This window comes from Polyodon spathula, chromosome 4, assembly GCF_017654505.1.
Source record: "Polyodon spathula isolate WHYD16114869_AA chromosome 4, ASM1765450v1, whole genome shotgun sequence".
Classification (NCBI taxonomy): Eukaryota; Metazoa; Chordata; class Actinopteri; order Acipenseriformes; family Polyodontidae; genus Polyodon; species Polyodon spathula.
The window spans coordinates 18,449,487-18,474,208 of NC_054537.1; the positions used below are offsets into that span (position 1 = coordinate 18,449,487).

The 24,722-nt window shown below is 39.0% G+C and overlaps 1 protein-coding gene across 1 annotated transcript; it reads right to left on the reverse strand.

The window, feature by feature from the left end:
• Window positions 1–1,377: 1,377 nt before the first annotated feature.
• LOC121314256 (DNA topoisomerase I, mitochondrial-like) lies at window positions 1,378–20,361 on the reverse strand. The gene is made up of 14 exons (XM_041247312.1): window positions 20,113–20,361; window positions 18,798–18,913; window positions 15,488–15,609; window positions 14,153–14,275; window positions 12,585–12,772; window positions 11,678–11,822; window positions 10,981–11,124; window positions 9,650–9,835; window positions 9,235–9,303; window positions 8,361–8,475; window positions 7,949–8,076; window positions 6,666–6,760; window positions 3,685–3,834; window positions 1,378–2,045 (listed from the first exon to the last, which is right to left on the reverse strand). The coding sequence occupies exons 1-14, from the start codon at window positions 20,259–20,261 to the stop codon at window positions 1,943–1,945; spliced, it is 1,833 nt and encodes a 610-aa protein (XP_041103246.1). The 5' UTR covers window positions 20,262–20,361; the 3' UTR covers window positions 1,378–1,942.
• Window positions 20,362–24,722: the final 4,361 nt, after the last annotated feature.

Sequence of the window (24,722 nt, forward strand, 5' to 3'; positions counted from 1 at the left end):
TGGGATCCAGTATCACTAATCCTGTACTTAATCCAATCTGTAGTATTTTGTATTTCACTTGCACTCGTATCTATGATGTAACTATCAACACGTATCTACTCTTGAACTGTCCAGATATCAAATTGCACTGTTTTGTATTTGCTCTTATTAGGACTGAAGTCATTGTATCTTGCTCTTAATTGTACTGTAATTCCAGATGTGTATTTTTTTAATACAACTATAAGTCACCCTGGGTAAGGGCGTCTCCTAAGAAATGAATAATAAAAATAATAATAAAGAACAAGTTACTGCAGCTACCTGAGCATAAACCAGTGCAGGACATTGACACGCATTGAAACTCTACCTATGACATGCTGCATCGCATTATCGAGCAAGAAATTACTATTTGTGCTGTCCTCTTAAGCAACGGAAAGTCTGATGATCGTCTGCTAATAGTTTCAGAGAGATATGTGTTTCTATTTCACAAGAAGTAATTTACAAGGGCATGCCTCTGTAATTGATATGATAATAACAACAATAATCTGCCTGTTTATGACTGGGCTGTTGCTCAAAGTATGCACACAAGTGTGTTTATGGGTGCTGGATGAACATGGAATTATTTAATGTTGGGATATTGATTCAAGATTCAGCCAAGTATTTGAAAATGTGAGGAGTGACATATCTGATCTGTATCATGGTGCACAGAAACAAACCCTGATTGACTCGCCTCCCAAATCAGAAGAGAACCTTAAACTTTATATAGAGATCAATATATGGCACCTTGTGTAGCATGCACATGCTAATCTGGACAAAATGCTGACATTTATTAACAGCTAGAGTAAATACAGGACCAAGAGTGACTATGTTGCTCTTCTGTGATAGAGACAGATAGATAGATAGATAGATAGATAGATAGATAGATAGATCACACAGCTATTTTTCCATTTTAGAAACTACAGCATATATTTTGGCAAGGTGGTAAATCGATGCAAGGCAAAACACATTGTGATTCATATTTCTAATTTCTATCAGTTATGTATTTTTTGGTGGACTTGACTTTTAACATCAAATACATGTAAAATGTTTGTTCGGATGCTCGTCCCAGCACTGATGTTTACAATGCTTGAGATAAAAACCTGGTTAAAGCAAATAAACAATATTGTGCTTTATATAGTGTAGATTTCCTCTTCTAAACTCCAGAAGGGGATAAAATCGCCAAAATAATGAAAGTTGAGGCTGAAGTAAATACCGCATTGGGAATGTTTTCTTTGAAAAATGATTTTTTTGTGTTTAAAATTATAAACATTACAGGCCTATGTCCACATAAGGTAGGTTTTGTCAAGTTCTCCGAACTTGTGGGGACTTTGACCTTGACACACAAACGTGCGCAAACACAATATTGATCTGCCACACTGGCTCTTTATTACAGTATCTCCTCGGTATAAATCAGATGTTAACAGAACACACACAGAACAACCCTTACATTTTAAAGGGGCCAGTCATGGAAGGAAAAACAAAAACAACAAAACAAACTTAGCACCATGGCCTCCGACATCTTGGAGAACAAAAAGAACACCAGGAGGAAAAATAAATTAGAATAAATATGTGGGGAGAGAGCTAGATGAAGCCATACTCTGCAGAAATGCTTTATCAGAGAACATCAGAGGACAAACTCAGGTAAAGCACACAAACCTGGACAGAAGGACCAACAAAACAACAACCACCATTAAACACCACAGGAATGAAACGTGTCACACTGTGCTTAAATAAAGCAGGGATATAAATACAAGGGTCAGGACAACTGTACTTCAAGACTATCTGTTGTATCAAATCTGTCCCCCAAGGCAATTTCTTTATTTCCCTTTGGTTAAGTGCTTAATGAGTGTCCATAAGTCTGGAGGGCCTTGAGATTGCCGGTTTACAGAAGTCTATAAATAGAAGCCCCAACACATGATGCTAATTTTTAGAATTCAAAGTCTTCATCCGTCATATGAATGGCCCATGCAAACTTGTCTCGATGTGTTTTGGTATAGATCTTCTCAATCGGGACACCAAACTTTTTACACCTGCAAAAAATAAGTTACTTGGTAAATCCCAGCATTCACTTAAATGTATACAGAGGGGAAGAATAAGGATACATATGATGTACCTCCAGCTCATGTGAAGCTTTCAGCAGCTCAGTAAAATGTTGGTAAAAAAAAAAAAAAAATTATCCCAATTTTCCTCTCTCTGGGGTTACCTACTTATGATATTTGCAATTGCTTTAAGTAGTTCTTAATACTAGAACGGCCGGATTTTCAAACTACCTAGAACTGTTCGAGGGTCACTTTGACCCACACATTTTTAAACTGCTTTGTTATGAAAATGAAAGACATACTACCGGATACAACTGAAAAGTTGTATCACAGTAACACTAATTAAATGGAAAATTAAACAAAATGCTTTTTTTTAAATTGGCACAAAGCACAACTACAAACCGTGAAAAAATATAATACACATTTCAAAACAAACAGGTATGTACATATACCAGTGTACAGGTGTAAATGGGTATATGTACACACAAAACTGAAATCATTGTTTCTAATACTACATAAAAATAAAATATAACACAACTTCCAGTGTGACGGCTTAATTGTACTCTATGGAGGAGCATACGCACGTAACAGAGTCGCAGTTCCATTGATCACTACTGTGTAAACTGGTACATACAAACCTATAAAAACTAAAAAAAAATGTTCTAAAAGTAATATAAAAATATATAAAATACGTTTTATATTAGGCACATAAGTTGTTATCCTACCTGTCATTTCAGTTTGCTTTATGAATCTGAGTGCAGCTTGCCGTATTCCAATCAAAATGACTACTTTCAAGATGAAATATTTCCTTTTGATACGTTCCCAGTTGCATTTGTGGAACTAAACGAATGATTGTTATCTTCCAGTTACATTGAAAAATAAGCAACTAGGCATCTTGTCAAATACGCAATCATAGAAATCTCTGTCTCGTAGTCAGTCTACAAACAAAGGCTTGAAATAAAAATTATAAAAAAAAACTAGGAAAAGGGAGCATGTCTTGTTTGCTGCATTTACAAAAATAGAATATCTTGCGTTATATAAAAAAAAGGACACGTATTGTAATGCATGGGTCACACTGACGTACGTGGAGGCTCTAGGTAGAACGGTTTACTAAATTTATCATTTTTACGATTCTGGCTATCAAACGTTGTCAGGATATTTAATTCATATATTTAGGAAAAGTAAAAAGCGGACACACACATACGACTTACAACAGAAGAGTAATTAACATTAAGTGCAAAATGGTTCACAATGACCCACAAGGTACTTCTAGTGTTATTGATGTTGCTCAAATAGGTTTTATTGGTTTATTTTTCATATAACCAACAGAAATGCTTCGAACGGTTTTATTTTACACTTCACAATCCAGGGCATAGATTTCAATGTCTATCTCTAATATATTTTGTCCTTTGAAATTCACTATCCAAAATGGGGAAGTGCAATAGAAATTAGAAGTTCTGGCAACTCTGATAAAAGTTCACAGCACTTTCTGAGGTCATACGAAAAAGAATTGATAAAAGATATTAGAAGGTACAAAGAAAAGAAAAAAAAAAATAAACAAAAGATGTGTCATTTGATGATACTTGCTCTTTAAAATTACAGGAGAGGAGTAATGAAGTTTAAACCGTACCAGGCCACGGAGATCCTGGGGTCGAGGTAGTTCAGTTTGGACGTCCCCAAGGCAATCTGTTTGTTCTCTTCGCGGTCAGTCACCTGCAGCTGCAGTTTCTTAAGCTGCTCCTCGAGTTTCTTCACCAGGGCAGCCTTCTTCTCCATCACCCTGCAAAAACACACAGAGATACGAGGTCACGCTGTACCTGCCGAAATCTAAAAGACACTGCTATTCGAACAAAAAGACGCCATTCAGCCAGTGGGTACTTGTCTGGTTCCTAGCAGCTGACTGATCCCAAAACATTGTCAAGGTCGGGTCATGGAGGTTCCACTGATTCAGTATCTTGTGATTTTGCTTAAATGGGAAAATACTCATTTAATATAATATTCCCAAGACAACTCTGACAAGAGGTCTGGAATAACTAATCCTAAACAAGCGGACCATTTGGTAAGCCAGACCCCTTGCAGATTTAGTTTACACCTAGTAACCTAAAAACAAAAAGGATAACAGGACGGATGATGCAAATTCTTATCTACTTAGTCATAGACTGAATGTGTGTATTCTATACAAAGTGCCCTTTGTATACAGATGAACCTGCTTTATATCACGATTGCCTGGCAGGCATAACTAATGACATAAACCAGGTTATACGTTTGCCTGACAGCACAGTATGAGTGCAAGCAAAAAAAGGAAGAAAACTAACTGAATTAAAACAGCAGTGTTTTAATACTGTACATTTAGTCGTTATTTACTGTACATTTAAACCTATGCATATAGTTTACTACAGGACAAATGCATTTTGTATCATTAACTGAAATGAAACCGTTTGTGTCATTATTTTAAAAAGGCATGAATTGTCAACTATCAGCTTTTTTTCAATCTTACTAAATAAAAGTCCAGTCACTAAATACATTCTGTCCAAGAAATTAAAATCTTAAGTGACAGTTGTGCTTCAGACGTGGATACAACTGCTCCAGGTAATTCACCTTCCTCATCGGAGGCAGAATCAGCAGCCTGAAGTTATTTCTGTTTCTTTTACAGGATATCCACTGAACTCATCCTAGGTAAAACCCCTCTAGGACCACCTTTCTCAATCACTGAACACGGGGCATCCTCTTTCGAAAAGCCAGTTAACGATGGTTTCACTTTTTAGAGTCTCAACCTTCCTTGATCAACAGCGTAGTTGTAAACAGGTCTATTTTCCTTGCAAGCTCAGTTACAGATTGCACTCCGTCCACTGCATCCACTGAAAGTGTGGAACCACTAGGCAAAGCATGATGATAAAGTCCCGTCTCACAATGTACACATCATTTGGCTGGTAGAGCTGAAGAATAGCAGGAAGTTAATTTTTTCAATCCAGTTCACAGAAGAAACATCCGCCTCTTCTCTCCGTGAGTCCTCCTGAACACAATCTCATAATGTTGGTTGAGTTAGTCATCAACATTCAGGATAGCAGCTTCGGCTTTTAAGATTTATCTGCTAACAGACAGATCTGGGTCTACGGCAGAATGAAACCATCGAAACAGAACTTAGCTTCATCAACATCAGCTACATCAGACTGGTGCGTTGACCTTTTCAGTCGACATCTGAAGTAGACTGTTGTAAAACAGTGTTTGGATTTTTGTACATTTTGCTGATGGTAGATTGATTGAGAAATTTTTTGCAACCTCAGCAAAAAAAAGTTTTGGTGGTCCTCTGCAGAGACGTATTATCTCTGCCTTTTGCTTGCTAGTTAAATCAGTTCGCTGGTGAGCAGACATTCTCGATTCTTCGCAGATTGCACAATGACGTTGCTGTTTTGTAACTGAACTGTACCCTTTAAGATCACCCATGCAGCATTTGACAGGCTGCACAAAATGTCAGGTTTATCAGCCGAGATGATTATTGGTTGTTAGTTGCGTTGGAAATTAATTATATTCTGAGGTTACTTAGTAAAGCCCTGCCAAGCAATATTTAACAGGCTGCACAAAACGTGACAATAAGCTGGTTTGTGCGATGATATTAAGAGAGATAATTTCTCAAAGAACCAGTCACCATGCACCATAGGTTTTTGAAAAATCGTTAATAAAAAATGGGGTAAGACATTAAGCGAGGTGATATAAAACGGGTTCATCTGTACATTGGTATTTAGCTAAAGATCTCTTAACTATTATAAAATCATTATTCTTGTGAACTCATACATTTACAAACATTTTGTATATTAAATTAAGTAATTTATCATTCAGAAAAATGAGTTAAATTAATGCATTAAAATGATAAATAACGGACTTTTATGATTTTATTTGGTACAGCAGTATGTGAAATCAGAACTGTGAAGATCAAGTAAAATTTCAGTTGGGAACAGTTATTTCACAGAATAAAATTAACTGAATGCATGTTAATAGGTTTTACAACCCTGTTTGACTTAACATGGGTGGTGCTTTGTAGCAAAGGTATGACATAATCCAGCTTTCATTCAAAAGGGCCAATCATTCAACTAATGATGGGAAATACACTAATGAGAACTCTTCTGTGACTGGATAATTTGATTAATATCCTGCTCATTTCCAGAGTACATTTAAACTCATGCAGAGTATATGAAAGCGAATCATTGTAAGAATAACACGGAAACATCACGGTGTGAGTGATTCATCAACTAAATAACTACAACCCTTCTGCATAGAAGAGTATGCCCGGAAGCAACATCGCTGTCACAATCTGACTGCACGGCTCGAGGCTAACAAAGAAAATGAGTCCCACAAAATATCACAGAACAGGCTCAAGAGGACACGCACACTAATAAGAGAGTCGGGTCCAAAGCCCACTCATTATTGAACTGCATAGAGTGAATCAGTGCTTCATCTAGATTATGTACCTGTTGTGTGCATTCTTTCAAGTATCTTATTCATTTTTGTCTAATAAATTGCAGTTTTCTACATTTTTGTGTTTTGCAATAGGACACTAACCCCCCCCCCCCCCCCCCCACCAAAAAAAAAAAAAAAAAAAAAGCCTGCGCTCACTTCTTTGACTTCTCGTCCTTCTTCTTTTCATAGTCAACCTTGGCTTTTTTTAGGTCAATCCTGGCCTGCTCCAGCTGCTGCCGTTTTGCTTCAATCTGTGAAGCAGATACAAGTGTAAGACTTCAGGACTGGAATGGCAGTTTAAAGGCCATTGCAAACTAGATATGTTTCTTTATGAAAGGAGAAACACATGACAGGGTGTTCAAATATGGTCCAATATCCACATGCCTAGGCTTGCAGCAGACACTGGAGCACATCTGAACATTCTGGAATTCTTGTGCTTATAAAATGGCACCTTCGCCCCTCCCAAAGTGAATTAGTTGTCAAGGGTTGGTGACATCTGCACAGGTTGGAACACTTGTTAACCAATGAAATTACACTGTTTATTCTCAGAAACTTAACTTTTTTTTTGTTTTTTTTAACATGTCAATTTTCTAATAGCAATAAAACCCTCATAAGCGGACTTTACCACCTGGTAAGGCCCTTCTTGTTATGTTAAATGCCTCAGCCTTTGACTCTTGCATCTTACAGCATGAGGCGGGCCTTATCAGATGGTAAGTCTCTCTTATGAGGGTTTGTACAAATATTTGAAATTACCTAACTGTTTTCTTAACAAAGACTGTTTGTTAAACTACTAGACATTGTGTATTTTGTTAAATTAATTTATGGGCAAAGTTCACGAAATGCTTTTGCTTAATGTGTTTTCTTGATTTATCTCATATTAACCATAGGGTGCCAATACTTTTGTCTGTGACTTGGGGTGCATTTTGTTTTATAGGTAATAGTAACTGGAAATAGCATACATTTTCTTTCAATTACAGTTACAGGGTTAAAGAAAAACTGCTGAAATCTGCAAGACACGTATCAGTGTTGTTAAGTCAGAGTAGAAGTCCATGAAAGTGAAGGAATTTCTCGACCTCAAACCTATGTACTTACATGTATTATTACAAAGCACATCATGTTTATCCCAGTATTTCCAAATGCTGTTTTTGTATACCTTTTATAAAACTTGTTTATTTTCTGTAACATTATTGATGGAAATAAGACTCCCAATGCATAGCAGTTTGAGCCATTCCTGCTTTTACTATAAATTTAATAAGACATACATGAGCTTGTTACCTATACTCTGGCTAATCAAGCTTGTAGTAAAACCTGGAATGGGTGAAACTTAGTTCCACCCCTGAACATATCCACAGAAGTCAAACCACAATGCTACAACACTCGGCTAAGTTACGTCATGCTGGTACGGGTTACCCTGGTAACCCTGTTTGAACTGACCAGACCTTAGCCTGCAGGTTCTCCATGGACTTCTCATAGCTTTTGGGTGCTGCCCTCTGGTGGTTGCAGAGAATAGCCACAGCCCTGTTTGCTCGATTGTACGACAGGATCTTCTCAGCAACAGTGTCGTCGGCTTTAGAAAAACAAAATGGAAAGCGTGCAAAGCTAATTAATTGATCTCAAAGTGTTCACTTCGGTTATTTTTCACTCCAGTCTTTTCCACTTCAAAAGTTGGATAAACTGTCAACGGGAATGGAAACTCACATTAGCCCCACTGCCCCAGTCCTGGGTTTCTGAGATCCAGGACTGGGTTCAGCAGAACTAGTGCGAGTCAAGTATGCACTTTGGTCAGACGGGACATCTGGAATGGGGAGTGAAGAAGGGTGCACTGTGCTTCTCGCAGGGTTTAACACTCACGGTTGGTGAGCTGCATTAGCTGCTCCTGCAGGGTGATGGAAGCGTTGAATGTTCGGAACACTTTGGCTGACAGCCCGTCCATCAGTTCTCGAAGGTACTTGTTCACAACGTCGGTCTGGAACAGAGACCCGTGGTGTCAAATTAAGAAAACACACACAAACAAAATCAGGAGACAAAAAATTACACACAAACACTGAAACTCACAAACAAAATGAACACACAGACACTAAGAGCTACAGGAGCGCTGCACCGTTTTGTTGTGAGATGTATGCACGACAGCTGCTGAAAATGAAGCACAGTCTTCCATGTTATTTGCTAGATGTTTATTGGGAAGTAATATAGTATATGGGACTGCACTTTAGGGGAAATTTAAGGTACTGCCGCAGCGATCTCAGTGGTTTCAGCGCCACTCAAATTATTTTTCTGGACAGCTCCAAATAATAACATCCCATACAAACAGTATTTTATTATCTGTGGATAACAGGCGGTTTGTCAAAAAGGGTACCTAAATTGCATCTTGTTTAACTTCTCATTTTACATTAGCTCTTTACACAGCTGACTCATTTTTGTATGTAATTTGAACCCTTTTGTAGATCTCCCATGTTTATATGTCTGGTCCCTTTATTAGCTTGGAAGTTTTTGTACACGTGAAATATTTTTGGACCAGATACTAGAAAAAGAAAATACATATTAAAAAAAAAAAAAAAAAAAAGGTATTGAATTTATTCTACAATTAGAACACATCAGATCATCATGTTACATAACACCCATTTCTCCTTAGATTAGGTCCAATGTATTTGTTTTTAAGATCAATAAACATCTATACAAGAAGACTTCCCTGCTGTAATAAAGAACAGTGTGTTTCTGAACTCACAGTTAGTCTGTCAAACAGGTCATCCTCTGGGTTCTTGTTATTCATAAAAAGCTGTAAATTCTTGAACACCTGCAGGGATAACAAACAGTCAGACACTCGTTAGTGCTACATTTACAAATCCAAAAAAAAACTTAAACTAATACATATACAATGACAAACATTTTGACTAGATGGGGTTTTTTTAATACTGAAATGGTTTTGCTTCATACACTTCTAAAAAAATCACAGGATGATACTGACCAACCCCTCTTGAATGGTCCCATTAAGAGGAATGTGATGATCATGCACCTTAAGAGGCATGTGTCAATCACTCTATATTATATATATATATATATATATATATATATATATATATATATATATATATATATATATATATATATATTATTTTTTTTTGTTTGTTTAAGTGTCTTACGGGCTTCTCCACTGGCACTTTGTTGTAGTAGCGAATGGAGTCCTTGCCCAGGAAATCGAACTCCACCACATACTCATCGTCACCCAGCTTCTTGTGTAGTTTGATGTGCTCCAGGCGCAGTGAGCAGCAGCCCACGGTATCCGCAGTTTCCGACTCGTCCTTCTCATTGCCCACCCTCAGAGCCAGCTAGGGTGTCACAGACAACATGCATTTACAAAGAATCCCTACATTTAAATAAGCAAGTGGCTTCAGTCCTCTTGGCTTAGGTACTTTGTCTATTATGAACATAAGAACATTTAAGGACGACCATTTTGACCACCAATGCTTGTCCAGTTTCTAGAACCCACTGATCTCAGAACTTTGTCAAGTTGGGTCTTAAAGGATCCCAACAACTCAGCGTCAACATGGCTAGGTAACTCATTTCACACCCTCCAATCTTTAATTCATTTCCGACTGTTTTCTGCTCCTGATTTCTGTGCTGTGCCTAAATGTACTGATTAGGGTTAACGTTGTCAACTTATTTTAAGATTCTAAAAGACTTCAATCAAGTCCTTCCATAAATGTTCTTTGTTTTAAAGTTCCTTCAGCCTATCTTCATAGCTCATTTCATTGAGCCCTGGGATTAGCCTTAGTTACTCTTAGTTGGACTCTCTCCTGAGTTACATGTACAATATATCTAGGGCATGCAACCAGAGCTGAAGGGGACAGTAAAAGTAACACTGAAAGGATGCGTGTGTTGTAGGGATGACTTGGTATACTGCCCTTTGTTAACCTGTCCTGCTGTGTGATGTGCTCTTTTGCCCTGCAGTCATAAAAATGTTATGCAGCCCTCAATCTCTGGTATTTAGAGTACAGTGCCAGACAGTATGTTATGTCTTTAAAAAGATAAAGGGTTACCTAATGTTTTTTGGAGGTTTCTTAATTGGTAAAGGCACAAACTATTTCAATTAGTTTGGATAATAGAGGTTTTACTGTACAATACTAATAATTATTATAATCATTATTATTACTTAAGACAAGCTTACCTTAAAATCCCATTAACATACAAAATGCACTTAAAATGTGTAAGTTAGCTGTTCTATCAAATTAGATATGATATCATAAACTTAGTACAGAGAACATCACGCCATTTACATATCTCACTGTACCACAGAAAACAATCAGTAGCAATACATTCACATAAAAAGACAGTAATCTGTTTGCAAATGTCGAGACCACTGCTGGTGGTACAGTAGAAGGACTTCGTAGACGCATATAGTCTACATCTAGACTTGACCTTAGTTTCTATTTCTAGTTGCCACGGAGATGAACCCCCAATGTTGTTCTGATACCTTGTCTATGAAGTACAGCGCCACCCCTCTCTGTCTCTGCTTCATTTCGCGAGCCTTCCAGTCAGAGCGGTACTGCAAGCGAATGGAGTCCACCAGGCCTTTCAACTTGCGGGCCATCTCAAACTTCTGCCAGTCTTTCTCCCCCTGCAGAGTGGACCACCACAGCAGAAATGGTCTGACTTCTTTTAATTGTCCTGCACAGATTTACTTTACAACCATTAAATCAGGCATGATGGAACACAAGTCATTCAGGGCAATGGACTGGCTCTTTACCTTGCCATAGAGGAGCCATACATACACTCTGCTATAGAGTGTACTGACTTCACTAAGTAGACACATGTTCTGGCTACCTGTGGTGTTTAGTGTTAACTGTATGCCACGTTCTTTAACGGTAAATCAGAGCACAATACTTCTTCAACAAACCAATAACTTATTGTTACTATTGTACATTTTATTCTGTACAAATCAGACATTGAAATTCCCAGGATACACTGTTTTTGAAAGCCAGGTTTAGTTTTTCAGAGTTAAGTGCAAACACCCCACTTGCTCAGCAAATAAAGTTTTCTCTTTTAATGTGAAAGCAGCACAAGCTGGGTGTGAACCTGGGACCTCGCTCTCCATGAGCAATCATCATACTGTGCTGTGGAGCCTTGCCTGTCTGCAAGAGCAAGAAGTATTCAATAACGAACTAACCAACCTTGAGTTTAGAGCTGGGGTTGAGCATGACATATTTAATAGATCCCTGCACGTTCTCTGTCCACGATGCCAGCCACGTGACTGTGTTATCATGCCGGACCTCCTTCCACCTGTGGCCTTCAGGAGGTTCAGGTATCTCTGAATCTCTGCAGAGTACAGTTAAGGTCAGGCTTACAGAGGCAACACACAAGTTCCAACCAGAGACTAAAGGGAGGAGAAAAAAAAAAAAAAGGGGGATCCACTGCCTTGTTGGATTTTTTGCTCAGGAACCCAAACTGAATGAGAAAGAGAGGAATTTTTTTCCCCCCCGGATTTGCATTGATGACATTATTGATCACATTTGCTGAGATTTTTCATCTCTGTCCAACTGACTGGGCAAGGTCATAATTTAAGAGTAATAAAATCACACTGTCAATCAATTAAAGCAATATTGACAAATGTTGTTCAGGTTATACACTATATTGATTTACCTACCTACTTTTTACTACTCTTATAATATACTGTAATATGCCTTGTTTTCTGACTCAGCCCTACAGTACAAGGAGCCAGAAAACAACTTGCGCTGAATTTTATAGTAAAAAAGAAAACAAATTTGCAAAACATGGTTAAACAAATATACATTCCACTACCACAGAATTTAATATTTCAGGCTTAATATATAGCATTTCTGCTGTGACCTCTGTATATTTAATGGAAAATAAAGGGATGGTTCTAAACCAGGGGTGTGCAATCACAGTCCTAGAAGGACATTTCACTCCAGCATGCAAAGTGAAATAATTATTTAAAACTAGGGTGGCTAGTTGGCAAACACAGAAGGGTTTACAGAAGGGTTGGATCAAAGAACAAGACAGGAAGGAGCCCAGTGCTAAAGAGGTTGCCAGGCGATGCAGGCCAGAGCCAGTGCTTACTTGCTGCAGTTGATGATGACGTCTTCCGGCTGGATCCTTTTCTTCAGCATGCCCATCTTAGGGTGGATTCCTCGTCCTCGGAACAGCCCCGGAGGCTCGACCTTGAAGTTCCCGATCTTCTCTCTGTGCCCATCCAAGAGGCAGAACCCAAACTCCTGCTGAACCTTATCTGCCTCAGCCTTCAGCTCCTGTGCAACAAAACACCGGGGAGTGTCACTGGGGGAATCTGTACCAGTGCCTCGCAAAGACAGGAGTACTGGCTGACTATTGTTAAAAAATAAATATGGGCCCTATGCAAAATTATTTGTTTATTTTTTGGAAAACCTTGGTTTAGAAGGACCTTGGTTTGTCCTTAAGTCCACAAAAGGCACACTGAATATTATTCTAAAATCATTAGCCAATCTGAATCACTGTGGGATGTAGGAGGAAACCAACAGCAAGCTGAATAGAGTGGGTTCTAATAGAGGCACTGTAATGCATGGATTGGTGACAGTGGTAAAGACAGCAGCTCTGTCAGTTTATTGATAGGGTCATGGTTGACAAGTATTTTAACGTACAAGAATGCACAAAAATAATGTATCTCTGGTCAATTCTAGGTGACTATCTAACAGTAGCATTTTTAAACTCTGAACTAAGCAGAGAATAAAAGACGCAAACAGGGGAAAGGGTAAGCAGACGAGAAGCGCAACACACTTTGGGGACGAGGAATACACACACGAGGATAACACAAAGAGGGTGTGGGACAGACAAGAGGTATGTACATTAAATTAAGTGCAACCGTACAACAATTAAACAGCAAATGGAACAACAATTTCAATTAAAAAGAAAAAACTGTTCAATGTATGTCCCGCAGCGAATGCTGGCAGTTAGTATAGCACACACACACTGAAGTATTTAATCAAAGCACTTAGTTTGATTACTTTTTTTTTTCTTCTCCAAAAAAAACAAAAAACAAAAAAAAACAGGACAAAGTTGGAGCTAGTTCAAATATGTAATTATTTATTCGAATTAATAAACAATATATGCATTTTTTTAAAGGTGAAATTTAATGTTAATAAGAAACACTTTCCAATAAAACCACATACAGATTGAACACAAATTTACTAACATCCCAACAAGTCACGCACATCAGCAAAAGTCATGGAATCCGTGACATTTGCAACCACCCTGACTAAATCCCAGCCCAAACTATAACATCTCAAACAGCTGTGCAAATGCCCGTGATATTCTTTGAGTGCTGGATGCAGAAGCAGCTACCTCTTTTGTTATGTCTGTGTTATCTCTGTAGTGCATTGGGCTGAGATACACCCTTTTTTTTGGGATTCATTCAGCTTCCATCAGTCTCACTCGGCCATTGAAAGGTTTCCTCTGCTTTTTCCAGAGAAAAAAGACTACAGACCTGTACTTTACGTCTTTTTGATGGTTGTCGGACAGGGTCCGACATTGGACTGGAAAGGGAAAATTGTAATGTCAGACCTTGTCCGACATAGGACCGCAATAGGCTAATAAAGCAGAGGACTGATAGGAGAATTTAATCCTGACACAGCTGAGCATTCTCTCCGAATTACCTGCTTCTTTTCTTTTGGCAGGGCTTTTTTCTCTTCAGTCCGGGCCACAAAGTATTTGTGAATTTCTTTGAAATCGCATTTCTCCAGGTCTTTGATAAGCTTTCGCTCTGTCTTTGTCATTTCCTGCAAATTCACCATAAAAAAAAAAAAAAAAAAAATTAAAAAAATGAAGTTAAACCTTTTAATTTTAACATGTATTCCTAGTGCGATGTCAAAAATAAACTGAACTCTGCAATTCAATTTTTAAATAAATGTTCTGGTTGTAAAAGGAGAATTTTACAAGATCCTTTTAGTGAATGTCTATTTAAACACAGCTGTGGTTTTAATATTACAAGATGTACATTGAAAGTTCACTTTTGACGCAATGTCTGTCGTCCCTGAACACACTGTTAAGATTAGAGAGATCACCTGGAATCTATACTGTTAACAGGTACTGTTAAGCACCACAGGGGAATGACTGCAAGAGCTGCAAATCAGGGCTTCATGCTTCTCCAGAACTGTAAACCGTCCTCCCTTTCTGTTTTGCATTAGCAAGGGTATGCCAAGGTATATTTTCTGCAGACCAGGCTTCAGTTCATTTTAAAAGCTTGATTCTCCTGCAAAGCTGCTCCCTCATATTTCATGAAATTGTTTGGGATACTGCTCTGGTACATTATATTTTTGTAGTTCTGCGTATTCCCCTTTATTTGACGTTTGCTAGCCACTTTAACCTTGCACTGCTGCCAAGTCAAAACCCATGTACTGCTCACTTCCTATTTTCACACTGAGTGGTACAGGTCTCGGGTTCTGTGCAAGTCGTGACCAATGTGACATAACCATATCCTTATTCGTAACTATTAATCTTGCTAAATTTAGAAACTTAAATTCAAATGAGAAATGTTTAAAAAATGCTTGTCATTCTATATTGTTGTACCAATTAAACATCTATCTATCTATGCACCAAGTAGTTTTACATTTTTACCTATTCGTTTTGAAATGGCCACCCAAGACCAGACGGGCACATGTGGATAAAGCATCTCCCCACCCCAAGTGTAATTTTAACTGCAGATCCCATACACAGCCCCCTCAACTTATTGTATGTGACCTAAAGACATAGAAGACAGCAAATAATGGTACAACTTAAGACTCCCTTTTCAGGTAACATTTAATTGAGGCGGAAAGGGAAACTTTTATACAAGGGGAGTCTTAAAACCCCTGATACGAGTGGTTTTTTGGTCTGTACTTGACTTTTAGTTTTGGTTTGAGAGCTATGTGTGGTACTATTTAGATTTTGATGGCTTGAAAAACATAAAACACTGTTGAAAAGGCTTTCTGCCAGTATGTGAAATGTCTCACCTTCTTCCAGTCGGTGAAGAAATTATTCTGAAATATATCCTTTGAGGTGTATTCGTGATCCAGCATCTTTGCAAAAAATGTGGCAACTTCCTCTGCAGCGGGACTCAGTTTCATAGGCTTCCCTGTAATAAAGAAACTCAACTAAAATGGAAAGTTTCCACAATTACACAAGTTCCTTATTGCTTTAGTCAATAAATGAACAGCTCCACAAAAACGTTCACCACCATCTGTAACCCCTTCAAAAAGAAATTTCCAATAAAAGGTTATCAAAACAGGTACTAATTTAACCAGATTCACCTAATAAAGACAAAACTACACATTAGTGAAAAAAAAAAAAAAAAAAAAAAAACACCTCTGGATTTGTGACGGAACAGTGGGTTTGTCAGTCCCTGAACCCACAGTTGTCAATTGCTTGTTTTCCTCTCTGAAAGTCAATCACTTCTGAAAACCAACACAGTATAACCGTAGTTTTTATAGTATTACACGCTTAAATTTACACATTATTGAGGATGATGAAGAGGGATGCGCAGACTGCATCGAAGCATGTTATCTCTTATTTGATTTTCAAATTTGGCTTGTTTCCTGTGTGCTTGTTACAAACTTGCTAGGACGGACATAGTATAGACCAGTGGTTTTCAATCCGTAATAGTGGACAATCCTTTTTCTTTTAACCACATTGTAGTATACTGAACATCAAAAGAAACTTATCACTTATATTTGAGCATCAAAAGAAACATATCACTTATATTTGGATAAAATTCACCAGATGTGATCAAAAAATGACAAAACTTTTACAGCAGGTGCAGTGACTTTCTCTTGTGCCGATTAACAACTGACATCACAAAGATGCTGCAAAATGATCTGTCAATCTTAGGCAGGTGTTGTGACTGTCTCCTAGTTTGTGACCTGTCATTGACAGTGTGTGTCTGGTTATACCGTCTTGCCAGGTTTGAAATTGCTGGCTGTGAGCACCCAAGATGGCGAGCCACAGTACACTGCCCTAGTCCAGCCTCCAACATGCCGATTGCACGAAGGCGCTGCTCTCTTTTGACAGACGTGGCATTTTTTTTTTTTTTTGGGCAATTTTCTTTATTGCTTTTATTCAAGCTTGCAATTCAACAGCTGAAATCACTCCATATCCAGTCTCCAATCAACTGTCTCACTAATTATGTGATTAAGTGCATATGCTTCAGTCATAGTGACTCAAGCATGTCATGGTCAAGGATGAATGATCGAGTGATTAAAAAGAAACCAAAAATGTTTCGTCAATGTCCATCATTTAAATACCTTATTTTTTTTCGAAAACAAATGTGTTAGAATAGTGAAGTTTCTTTTGATTGTTTCCTTTCTGTTGGGCGAAGTTAACTCTATAAACTCCGTGCCGGTTGCTGACAGCGAGTGAGGTTGAGCACACACATGGCTAATTTACATATTTAAATAGCAAGGTGTTGGCTATTGTAGTCTGTGGGCTAAAACAAAACAAAAAAAACCCTTAAAGACTGTCATTGTATGATGTTGCTTCTTTTAAAAATGTGTAGTATTTACTAGGTAAGTTTCTGTAGTTTAAATGTTGAGTATTAGTAATTTAATCAGTTCATGTTCTTAAATAACAGCACTATTGAGTTGAGCAGGCAGCTGCCACCCTACTTAGGAGTGACAACTTTACTTGCAATGATTGTGTGTGTTTTCTTCATTAAGTCGTTAAAGAACATGTCATTTGAATGCATTATCATACACCTCCACAGCGGTGTATTTACTAAGAAAAGTAAAAGCTCTATATTATTATAAAAACGGAATGCCAGGATTAAAAAAAAAAAATCAATTGGGAAGTGTCTGCAATTCCCTACTCTAGACCTATTGAGTGTGTTCATATCATACAGTGAGTGTCCATCAACAAGCTTTTAATTGTCTTACAGCTGATAAACACCAACAGACACTTTAACAGGTAAGCATTTTTGACTACCTGGTATAAATATCCCCTTTCTACTTTCAACAAATTAGTTTTTGGAAATATTGACTTCAAAACCATATGCTTACTCTGGCTGGATACAATACCTCACAAGACACAGACAGCATTTTACCCTGGCTCAGCTCACGTGTTCAAAGATAAAATTCAAGTTCACTTAAAACATTTTTAAAAGCCTATATTTGTAACTTAAAGAAATCTGTTATTTCTCTACACTTGTTAGAAGAAATGCATGACTTTTGTTGAGAACTGCTTTCTAATTTTCTTTTTTAAGAAGCATAACCTGTTTTTGGACTCTTCATTTAGACTCGTATTACTGGAGTCTGGATTTTTAAATCATTTTACATATCATTTTTAGTTGGTGCATTTGCACCTTGGTTAACTCATTGTATTTTATTTCGTTCATTTTTAACAGCAGTTTTCCATTTACAGTACTTAATCGAATAATTACAAAAGACTGTTTTCATTAGTATATTATGACTCTCTCAGATCTCATAGTGGTACGCGGTAGACTAGTTTATTTGGAAAGGGGTACAAGGCAAAGTTTGAAAACCACTGGCACAGAGTATAATATAGGGCTACTGATTTCCCACGATTGTGGAATCTGACGAAATCGCGGAATAGTCATTGGCAACAGAATTCACATTTTGGGAATGGAATTCTGTTTTGTAACTGCATCTTTTACCGCTGTTACTTGTTAAAACTTAACATAATACATGAACTGTACTTCACATCATTTCTTTCAAGTGACTGACTGATATCCAATATGGAATTTTTGATACCAGAAATTTATGATTAAAATGTTAAAATGGCTTGCCATAGTGCACTGCAAAACACATTGTTACGAATGTTTTTCAATAATGTCATTTCTGAAGGACGTGGACATGGATTTTTGAATTAGAATACATGCAAATAAATGTCTGTTTGAATATTACGATATTTGTCCCAGCACTACTAAACCAAAAGTACTACAATTGAAAATTCAGCGTTTCAAGTGCATTCGAGTGTCTTCTTGCAGCCATCTCTCTCTCTCATATATATATATATATATATATATATATATATATATATATATATATATATATATATATATATATATATATATATATATATATACACACACACACACAGTATTGACATTATGTGTGATACTCTGCAAAGGCATTTTGAAGGAATGTCCTTTGAATCTGGAATGTTTTAAGTGAGATAACCAACTTTTAAAAGTGGTGAATCGATGTGTCAAATAATCCAGATTGACGTGCATAACAGCACTCAACCTGTTTATTATATTACAGATTCACCACTTATTGTTAATGAACAACATGACTGGAAAGCAACGCTCACCATCATAATAGAAGTGAACATTGTCAGGCAGTGGCTCATAAGGAGGCGCGAATAGGGGGCCTTTGTGTTCAAGAAACTTCCACTTCTGGCCATCGCTGTAGTTCCCTTCCTCCCACCTGGAAAAAAAGAGTGAGAAAAAACCAAACTAAAAAAATCTACTAGCACTGAGTTAGAGAGAGCAGAAAGGAAGACGCGATTTGCCAACAGGTGACAGAGGAGGAGGGGACAGAAGCACTAGACACACTACTGCCACTGCTTTTCATTCCATTTTGCAGAAACAAAGAAACAGCGTTTTGTCAAATAAAAGGATCTCCGGCACAATAACACATCAATATATATACAATAAAAAAATACAATCTTTCTTGGGAACGGATGCAAGTCTATTGTTGGGGCACATCCACACACCATAGATCTGACAGCAGCTGAATGTTCATCTGCTACTACCTACTAACACATACCAGTTGCATCCTGCCTTTAATTGCAATATTACAAAGGTTTAAACCTTACTTAAAACTATTAGTGTCAGGAGATTCGAGGAGTTGGTCATTTTGGCGTGAACTACAGGTAGGTTGATGGGTAGGTTTTGTTTTTTTGGGCCCTTTCAACTTCACTGTCCCTTCAGTCTGTTTGTCTTGGTCTAAATATGGGAGCCTGAACTTGCATGGTGTTCATTTGCCTTTGGTCAGTTTGTCTATATTTTGTAATTAACCCTAACTAGCAACATGTTATTTATTACAGTAACATACATGTGCCTCTAAACAATGTAACTGTGTTTTAGGGTGACCAGATGGCTCCATGTTCACTCGGACAAGCTGAGACCGTTCAGGTTTCATAGACCCGTCATCACAATACACTGAGGTAACGGACTAAGATGTATTTTTAATTGCACCGGTGTTATGCAAACATCTTGAAATGTCTAACTGTCCCGGTGAACACGGAGCGGTCTGGTCGCCCTGTAAGGTGTTACTTGTGAAACCAGACCATGACGTAAAGGTATACTAAAAAAAAAAAAAAAAAAAAAAAATATATATATATATATAATAATATATATAATATATATATATATATATATATATATATATATCATTATCATTTTAATCCAAGTAATAGTAAAATCGGTTTACACATACGGGGTTTTGCTGTGTAATTACTCAAACTTCTTTCTCATTTAAAAGCTGAATGAAGAACGATAAAACGAGAGTGCGACATTTGAATAACTGGACAGTCTATGTTAATGTTAATACAATTACGAACAGTGAGTGTGATAGTGTATCTGCATAAACTTTTCTTCATTATGTAAACACCAAATCTTTACCTTCTCTCGCCCTTTGCCACAAACGTCACCCGTCTCTGATAATCTGAAGCGAGACATATCAAATCCCTTACGCCACGCAAGGAGACCGCAGTAGTTCTGTTGACGGTGCAGAAGACTAGCTGTGCCACCCGACCGGCATAGCTGAACATTCCAGGAGGGGAATGCTGTCAAACACGCTCTGCAGAAAACTGCGGTACCCAAGCATGCCTGCAACGCAAACACACGTGAAAGTACACAATGTTTTCATGACCTTTCACAACCAACAGGCTTCCTGGCCTGCCCTATGTTTCGCCCCCCAGGAAACAAACACTAGGAGGGTAAAGCAAAATTAAAGCGCGTTTTATTACGGTTATTATAATTTTAGTTAATATGATTTGTATGTGCTATTCCGGACCAAACGAAAATACTGAAACGAGATCTGAATTAGCAACGATTTTTGTTGTTGTTGTTGTAAATTACCTTAACGGGTTTGACAATGTGGTCACTGTATTTTTGCAACGGAACTGTACATTTCAGAAGCGTACACTATAGAAACATTGATTTTATATATAATACAGTATCAACATTACTCAGTTCTCCCCAGTGTATCATTATATTTAAATATCTTAAGTGTGTCACGCAGTAAAACTATCTTTTGTTCCGTGAGGTGAAATCAGCCCTGCCCCCTCCTCAAAGCACGGGACACCTTACCTGTCTATGATTAGGGGCGGATCTAGCCTTGTAGCTTGACTGGTTCTTGAAATGCTTCTAAAACAGTAAACTTTAGGTTTTGTTTATTCTTTTTTCAAAAAATCCCATTTAGTGCTTGACCACAAAAAGGCACTCAGAAATCATTCTATAAAATTACAAAACATCTTTTGAGACAAAATCTTACCGACTTTTTTTTTTTTTTTTTTTTTGTAGTCGTAGTAGTCACTTTACTAAATGGATACATTTAAAATGTCCGGTATTTATTTATGTAATTTTTAAAGCAATAAATACCTTAAAAGGGGCAAAGAATTTTGACATATTAAATCTGCGCCTTGCCAGAGGTTCCCTTTCAATTCGAATGACAACCATAACCGAATGGGAAGAGCCTCTCTGACCGTCAATCTCTGAGCAAATCTCCAAAAGTTGCCCTATCAGGGCCCTGCTGTTGAAGAGGGTCGTCCTCACAGTAGCACATCGCCATTTTCTCTATCATCTCTCCGAGAAAGGTCGTAAATTATTTCAATAAATTAAAAAATCCAAGGTAATCACTCTTTCGAGCGTTGGTAATACTGCTCTCACTATATTCCCACGTCAGTTTTCTGGCTAGAGCTGGTTTCGACCCCTCTTCAGAGATTACTCTATCACTACACGAGGCTTTGTGTAGTTGATACACCACTGTGTGAGAGCTGTTGTGGTGCTGTAGGTGACCCCGCGGGCTCACTGCATCTTCCTCTACAGCGATTTAAATCGGTAACAGAGAACAAAAAAAAAAAAAAAAAAAGCTTGGGCCTAGCACCCCCTTCAAACCTCTGGCTTTCCTAGCGCGGCTGGGTCTTCAACTTGTTCCTCAAACAGAGGAAGTTCAACATGTAGACAGCACAGCGTATCCTCCAGTCCGTCTAACCGGGCGACTGGTTCACATCGATCGACCTGCAAGACGCCTATTTTCAAGTCCTGATCCATCCCGCGCACAGAAAATATCTGCGCTTCGCCTTTCAAGGCAACGCGTACGAATTCTGCATGCTGCCATTTGGCCTCTCGCTGGCGCCCCGCACATTTTCAAAGTGCATGGATGCAGCACTGGCTCCACTCAGGCTGCGGGGTATTCGGATCCTAAACTATCTGGACGATTGGTTGGTTTGTACGCAGTCAAAAGCACGCACAGGGGCGCACACAAAACACGTCATAGATCATGTAGCGAAGTTAGGGCTCTCCATCAACAGAAGAGCAACTTCGTACCGTCTCAGTCCACAGTGTTCATGGGGATCAAACTGAACTATGTGAGCATGCTTGCCTCACTGTCGGAAGACAGGATTCGGTCATTGGAGACCACTCTCTCCCTATTCAGAGAGGACGCTCTCCTACAGGTCAAACTATATCAAAGGTTGTTGGGGCTGATGGCAGCCGCCTCGAGAATCCTTCCACTAGGGCTGCTGAGAATGCACCCGCTTCAAGCCTAGGTGAGTACACTCAAGGTGCACCCAATCCGAGATTACTGGCTGGTGCGAGTGTCCAGACAATGCTGGAAGACACTGCAGTGATGGTTCCGTCCCTGGAATCTGCGCCTCAGATCTCCCCTTGGATCCCCTCACAGATGGGAAGTGATCACTACAGACGCCTCCAGTCTGGGCTGGGCGCGTTCTGGAACGGGAGAGGAATAAGAGGTCAGTGGAAAAAACATTGGCAGCAAGCGCACATAAATATGCAAGAACTGCAAGCAGTGAGCCTGGCATTATTACATTTTCGCCAACAATTAGCACACAAACATGTGCTGGTCTAGATGGACAACACCACAGTGGTAACCTACATAAATAACCAAGGCGGCCTGCGCTCACCAGGCCTTCACCACGCAGCGCACAGACTCCTGTCCTGGATGCACAGAAACTTGCATTCTATCAGGGCGGTTGATGTGGACAACAAGGCAGCAGACCTCCTGTCCAGAGGAGCTCCAGACAGCTTGGAGTGGAGGCTGCATCCTCAAGTGGTGAAACTGATTTGGGACAGGTTTCGACCAGCACGAGTCGACCTCTTTGCCACAGATGAGTCCACTCATTGCCCCCTATGGTTCTCCATGGAGAGAGACGGGGGGGGGGGGGGGGGGGGGGGGCCCTGGGAGTAGAGGCGCTAGCTCGCCCCTGGCCACAGGGGCTCTTGTATGCATTCCCTCCACTACCATTAATACCCCTGACACTAGAGAGGATCAGGGTGGAGAGAGCACAGGTTCTGCTGGTTGCACCCAGATGGCCGAGACGCCCCTGGTTTGCTCTCCTCTCTCTGTCTCTCTCAGAGGTCAGGCCCTATCAAAGCAACGTCTAGCGCACTGGGTGACGCATGCGATACGACTGGCATATGAACAGACGGACTCCCCGTTACCAGGGGCCAGGCAACTTCGTGAGCTTTCCTTCATGGCGCCTCCTTAGATGATGCTACATGGACAGGTAGTCAGATATTTGTGCGTTTTTACAGCCTTGATGCAACAAACCGAACGAGACCCTCTCTGGGCTCTAGAGTTTTGCAGGCTGCATGCACTTAGGCGTCATGTGGGCTCTGTTGCTATCGCCATGGGGCTGTATTGTCGGTAATCTGGAGCCACGACATGTTTGGTATAGCTTTCCCCATTCGGTAATGGTTGTCATTCGAACTGAAAAGGAATGTTAGGTTATTACCATAACCCTGGTTCCTTGAAAAGAGAATGACAACCATTACCCTTTGAGGTCGTGTCCCCAGCTGACCTGTTTTCGAAAGAAAATGGCGATGTGCTATGGTGAGGACGTCCCTCTTCAACAGGAGGTGGGCGGGACTTCCCCCTCACAGCAAGGCCCTGATAGGGCAGCTTTTGTATATTTGCTCAGAGATTGAGGGTCAGAGAGGCTCTTCCCATTCGGTAATGGTTGTCATTCTCTTTTCAGGGAACCAGGGTTATGGTAATAACCTAACGTTCTCTTGGCAGCCCTTTCTGTGTGTGTGTATTTATTTATTTTTTTCTGTAAACCAACAGAAAATAGACCTGCGTAATATGGGTGGTGTGTAAACTCTTCCCTCTGTCAGTTAGCTCGAAAACAAGACGTGGCAAAAGAAACAATACACCAGTGTAATATAGATTTTAGGAGCGTGTCAAATTCGTGTATTACTTTATTTAAAATAAATGAAGTCTTGAATGTATGAAGAGTGGATTAATATTTGTTTTCTGGCTGGTTCACATGACACTGTACTTTATAAACTGTGTTTGTAAGTCTTGGCAGGGTCTCTTACCCCATAGTACTCACATACACAGTCTAAAGACTCTAAAAATGTCATTAAAAAATACAACCTAAGGGGATACATGTGAAATAGCTCTCGGCTTCTGGTATTTCAACTGGAAGGATAAACAACGCTGTTTTTTGGTTTTATTTTTTAAATAAAAAAAAACAGTAGGAAAATGAAGAAATGTAGCAATCAATCAACTGATATTCAACATACATTAACATAATACATGCATTAAAAGAAACATACCCCCACCAGGAATACTGACACCACTTTTTAATGTATCATTGCCATAAAGAATTGTAGATCAATATGAACTACATCCAAAATGTGTAGATTAGCCATCCAAACAAGTGCCAATGCAAAGCTGTTTCAACTCAGGCTTCCATTTGGAAGATCTAGCCTGTATTAGCCCAACCAGCAGATAGCAATCTGAGATAATGCATTTACCTTTATTATCTGGAGTCCTTTGATCAAATCCAACTGGTCACAGAAGGAATGAGTGCAGGTGTTCCCACAGTGTGTGTGTGTGTGATTGCAAATATATTAGCCTCACCTTATTGCAATTTTAATTCTAAATCGCAAACTAAACACTTACCAGTGGTCAGAAACGTAATGTAGGTTCAGGGTTCTGTACCTGTACAGACACTAATTGCCCTGCACCCCCCCCCCCCCCA

Excerpts from the sequence above, each read along its gene's own strand:
- LOC121314256 (XM_041247312.1), bottom strand. The coding sequence starts at position 20,261 with ATGTTCAGCTATGCCGGTCGGGTGGCACAGCTAGTCTTCTGCACCGTC. Across the intron at positions 18,914-20,112 it reads GTGGCAAAGGGCGAGAGAAG|GTGGGAGGAAGGGAACTACA; the intron begins GTAAAGATTTGG and ends CTTTTTTTCCAG. Across the intron at positions 2,046-3,684 it reads CCCAGGATCTCCGTGGCCTG|GTGTAAAAAGTTTGGTGTCC; the intron begins GTACGGTTTAAA and ends TATTTTTTGCAG.